General features: G+C 47.7%; 1 protein-coding gene across 1 annotated transcript in view; it reads left to right on the plus strand.

The window, feature by feature from the left end:
- The window catches only part of LOC119321870 (chaperone protein ClpB3, mitochondrial-like), a 6,792-nt gene extending 3,704 nt beyond the window's left edge, over positions 1–3,088 (plus strand). The window contains exons 6-10 of the mRNA XM_037595383.1: positions 53–203; positions 707–1,015; positions 1,106–1,371; positions 1,453–2,382; positions 2,504–3,088. Coding sequence (XP_037451280.1) covers positions 53–203; positions 707–1,015; positions 1,106–1,371; positions 1,453–2,382; positions 2,504–2,836 — 1,989 coding nt within the window. The 3' untranslated portion in view covers positions 2,837–3,088. The remainder of the gene's footprint in view (positions 1–52; positions 204–706; positions 1,016–1,105; positions 1,372–1,452; positions 2,383–2,503) is intronic.
- Positions 3,089–5,296: the final 2,208 nt, after the last annotated feature.

The following is a 5,296-nucleotide window of genomic DNA, read 5'->3' on the forward strand; positions in this document are numbered from 1 at the left end:
AAGAGATTAAATTGGCTGTTCATTCTGATTCCACACATATGCAATATTTCAGCTTATTTCGTTGGACATGGGAGCATTACTTGCTGGTTCCAAATATCGTGGTGAATTTGAAGAGAGACTTAAGGCTGTTCTGAAGGAGGTCACTGCTTCTAATGGACAAATCATCTTGTTCATTGATGAGATTCACACTGTTGTTGGTGCAGGTATGTATGTCTATGTATGCCATCAGCCATTCGCATGTTGAGCTTTATTGAAGTCGAGCTCTAAAATGGTACTAGATTGGTAATTCTCTATACAGTTGTGATAGTAAGCAGAGAGCGAAAGTAGTAATCTTAGCTCCTGGGCCGCCTGAAACACTGATACTTGCAAAGCTGGGTATATGCGGTATGGTATCAATACCGTATCTGAACAAGTATTGGAAATATCGATATTATGAATAAAGGAAAAGAAATCCAGATACATGTTGGATACTTGGTGGACTATCTCAGCATGTCACCCACTGTTTCTCTTGCAGATCCCTAATCCTATGGCATATAATTTATAAATTAATCAGCGTATTGCCAAATTTTGGAATAATTTATCTGCGTGCCATAAACATATCTGTATTGATGCCGCATAAGTCCCAACTAGCGCAACCTTCCTATATTATGCTGTTTGACTTGTGAGTATTATTGTCCTTGGACCTTAATTCTCGTTTCTGTTACAGGAGCCACTGGTGGGGCAATGGATGCTGGTAACCTGTTGAAACCAATGTTAGGCCGTGGGGAACTCCGTTGCATTGGGGCAACAACATTAGATGAGTACAGGAAGTACATTGAGAAAGATGCTGCTCTTGAACGTAGGTTCCAGCAGGTTTACTGTGGTGAACCGGCAGTTGTGGATACAGTTTCTATACTACGTGGCCTGCGAGAGCGGTATGAGCTGCATCATGGTGTTAAGATATCAGATGGTGCTCTTGTTGCTGCAGCTTCCTTATCAGATCGCTACATCACTGGACGCTTTTTGCCTGACAAAGGTACTGCATATACTATATTATGGAACAACTATCGGGAGCTAGGGGCTAATTCGTTCTTTGTCTTGTATGTATTTATCTTTCCGTGTGCAGCTATTGATCTAGTTGATGAAGCGGCAGCTAAATTGAAAATGGAGATTACATCAAAACCTATTGAATTGGATGAGGTCGACAGGGAAATCATAAGGTTTGAAATGGAGAAGCTTTCATTGAAGAATGATACTGACAAAGCCTCCAAAGAACGACTAAGCAAGCTTGAAGCTGAACTAGAATCCCTCAAGCAGAAGCAGAAAAACCTTTCAGAACACTGGGAGTATGAGAAATCGTTGATGACTCGTATAAAATCAATTAAGGAAGAGGTAGGTGCATGCATGTTCTGCTCTTCTGTGTTTTTTTTGCCACATTTGTGTCTTTAATTCTCGATCTTTTATCTGTGGTAGATTGACAGAGTTAACCTGGAGATTGAAGCCGCTGAGAGAGAATATAATTTGAACCGTGCTGCTGAACTCAAATATTCAACGCTTTTGACACTACAAAAACGGCTGGATGAGGCTGAGGAAAACCTTACTGAATTCCAGCAGTCAGGAAAGTCGATGCTTCGAGAAGAGGTGACGGATGTTGATATTGCTGAGATAGTTAGCAAGTGGACTGGTATTCCAGTGTCAAATCTTCAACAATCGGATAGGGAAAAGCTACTGCTACTGGAGGATGTACTCCACAAGAGGGTTATTGGCCAAGATATTGCAGTCAAGTCAGTAGCCAATGCAATCCGTCGTTCTAGGGCAGGCCTATCGGACCCTAACCGTCCAATAGCGAGCTTCATGTTTATGGGCCCTACAGGTGTAGGCAAGACTGAGCTGGGAAAGACGCTAGCTGAATTCCTTTTCAACACTGAAAATGCCTTAATACGGATTGACATGAGTGAGTACATGGAGAAACATGCTGTTTCTCGCTTGGTTGGAGCACCACCGGGGTACGTCGGTTATGAGGAAGGGGGACAACTTTCAGAAGCTGTTCGCCGCAGGCCTTACTCTGTCGTTCTGTTTGATGAGATTGAGAAGGCACACCAAGATGTCTTCAACATCCTGTTGCAACTGCTGGACGATGGAAGAATAACTGATTCCCAGGGCAGAACAGTGAGCTTCACTAACTGTGTGATCATCATGACCTCGAACATTGGTTCACCACTGATTCTAGACACCCTCAGAAACACAACAGACAGCAAGGATGTGGTGTATGAGGTAATGAAAAAGCAGGTGACGGAGATTGCTCGACAGACATTCCGACCAGAGTTCCTGAACAGGATAGATGAATACATTGTGTTCCAACCACTGGACTCAACAGAGATAAATCGCATTGTGGAGATACAGGTAAATGCCTTATAATTACTTGCATGCAAATTTGCTTGAGTCACGGAACTAAATTCTAGTTGTATTCCACTGTTTGGCTTTCGTTGACCTGATCGCAATTGTAAATGTGTCGGACTTGCAGCTGAACCGGGTCAAAAACAGGCTGCTGCAACAGAAGATTCACCTTGAGTACACACCGGAAGCTGTGGAGCATCTCGGCGCTCTTGGCTTTGACCCTAACTACGGTGCCAGGCCCGTCAAGAGGGTGATCCAGCAGATGGTGGAGAACGAGATAGCTCTCGGTGTCCTCAAGGGTGACTTCAAGGAAGACGATACCGTTGTCGTGGATGTAAGCTCCGTGTCGATAGCCAAAGGCTTTGCTCCAAAGAAGCAGCTGGTCCTTCAGAGGCTAGAAAACGGAAGCACAGAGTTGGTTGCCAAAGACGGAAGCGCAGAGTTGGTTGCCAATGACTGAGGCGTGAGAACTTTAGCGTATCTTTCGTTAGGTTCAATGTTTATGTAGTGATAGCCTTTCACCAGGAAATGCATGAACCAGAAGACGGCACATCAGCTTGTTCGCTTGTTCTGGTTTCGTGGAATCCCCAGAATTGTGTCTTGCATGGCTCAGGTCCAGTCGGGTCTGTTTGGGTCCGCATGGACAAAATACGTACAAATGGACACGGTGTTTTTTTATCCATTTTTGGTTCAAATTTGAGCCTTGTTTGTGTCGGCGTGGACACCTTTGTCCTCCTTTGGCCCGCCTGTGGAGGGGACGCCTACCCCAGTTCCCATATCTCCCCAAAACCCTCACATTGCAATAAATAACTGAGGGTGGCAGACCGCAATAAGAAAAAGGGGCACCTTCTGGTTGCCTGCGATTGCGCTTCAGATATCGATCTACACTGGAGCTCGCTGCTACTGGACACCGCGGACGTGATACAACTATCAAATCCACCGCGGATGGATTGATCTACGTTAATCAGCATACCATTACTCAATTCCACCCACGGGGCATGGCTCCTAGCTAACGTTACCAAATCAAACCCGGCGGTGACCCTGGCGGCGGAGTTCCCGGCGGCTAGTGAAGCCATGAGCGAGGGGGATTTCTTCGGGGGCCCAGCCAGCAAGCTGGATTGGGAATCCATCAAGAGGAGTCGAGGCGTATCCTCCGGCGATCTCCAGATCGGGAGACCTGCTGGAGGCGAATGAAGTTGCGTGCAAAGGAGCTGATGGACGGGATCCCAGGTGAGATTCGCTTCCATCAGAAGGGGAGAGTGGCGGCCGAAAAAGGCAACAACGACAATCAGGAGGTACTGCCATATATTAGGAGATCTTCTCCAAAGGAAGTGCTCCCGTCCAGAGTAGGATTTGTGGATTTGAGTATTAATGTTTTGGAAAGAAATGCTGCTGATCAGATTCCTAGAGAGATTTTCTTGTTGAGAATTATAGAAAAGGAAGAGGGAAATCAGGGGAGGGCTTTTATCTGCACATTTAGGGGGAAGAGAGAAATTAGGGGGATTTTAAGTAGGAAACTGCTCTTTCAAGACCCATTATTTTTCTTTAAATGCACGAATTTCGTCCCGTTTGTGGCGAGGAGACACTATTATAACACCGAGGGGGATTGCTCGAGGTCCGCAGTTCATCATACATGAAAAAAGCCTCTGTCTTCCTATCGGGTTTTCTTGTCTAGACCTGCTAGTTTGGTGAAAAGGGGAGAGATGGAGAGGAAAGGGGAGACGGAGGAGGTAGGAAAGAGCTCCGGAAGTGTGCCTGCCATTATGGAGAAGAATCCTCCTGCTCCGGCCTCCTCGCCTGAGGGCGTTGGGAAGACATCGCCGAGGCGGCCATGTGGAGATGGCTCCCCTCTGATCATCGACATGGAGGCCGCGCGGAGAGCGGTCAGAGGATGCTTGGTGGTAGGGCGATTCCTCTCGCCTTTCCAAGTTAATCCTCGGATCCTCGTCGACGACCTTCGTTCATCGTCGGCCTGGAGGTTGCAAGGCGGGGTCACTGTTCAGGAGGTGGCCAGCGCCGACGGGAGGTTCATCCTCAACTTCTCCAACGACGTAGACAGATGTTTCGTGTTGAAGGCCCAGCCATGGCACCACAACCGTGATGGGATCATCTTCGCCGAGTTCGACGGCAAGGGCGACCCAGCGGGGGTGGACCTTGGATCCATGGCTATATGGACCCAGGTTCGTGACCTACCATTTGAGCTTAAAACTGAGGATGTGGGTCGGTCTCTGGGGGGCAACTCGGTGAAGTGATCACCGTTTCACACCAGGATCATTTGATTGTTGAGAAGTACTTGCGTATGCGTGTGAAAATCCCACTATATGAGCCAATCAAGAGTAGGGTAGAATTCACCCCTTTAGGTAGTAAAGAAAAGCAACAGTTTGATGTTCGCTATGAAAAATTGTCATCGTATTGTGAATGCTGTGGGCTGGTAGGACATATGTCAGAGAGGTTTTGTAGTATCCCTAAGGAGAGTAGAATAGCTAAATTTGCAAAAAATCTCAGTGTAGAGGCTTACTGGAAAGGTCAAACAGCTAGTAGAAGAGCTATGTTTACTGGTTATAGTAACAATAGCATTGTCCAGGGCCACCGAAGGAATGGTGGTCAAAGTAACCAAAGCTGTAAATGATCTCACTGTGCAAGAAAAAGGGGTTGCGTCGTCCACGGCGACGACTATCCTGATGACTGGAGGTCAAGTCCAGGGAGGGCTTTCGCTCGGCCAGGAGGGCCGGGGTCATACGCCCTCCCTGCCGGCTTCGCTCGGAGCGGCTTCAGACCAGGTGGTCCGGACTGGAGGGCCGCCCGTCCACGCTAGCCTTGGCCAGGAGGGCCAGGGTTTAGCGATAAGGGGGGCTTTCAACAAGGGAGTGCAGCAGCTCGGCCAGGTGGGCCGACCCCCTGCTGCATCTGCGAGCTTCTT

The sequence above is a fragment of the Triticum dicoccoides genome, chromosome 6B (genome assembly GCF_002162155.2).
Source record: "Triticum dicoccoides isolate Atlit2015 ecotype Zavitan chromosome 6B, WEW_v2.0, whole genome shotgun sequence".
Lineage (NCBI taxonomy): Eukaryota > Viridiplantae > Streptophyta > Magnoliopsida > Poales > Poaceae > Triticum > Triticum dicoccoides.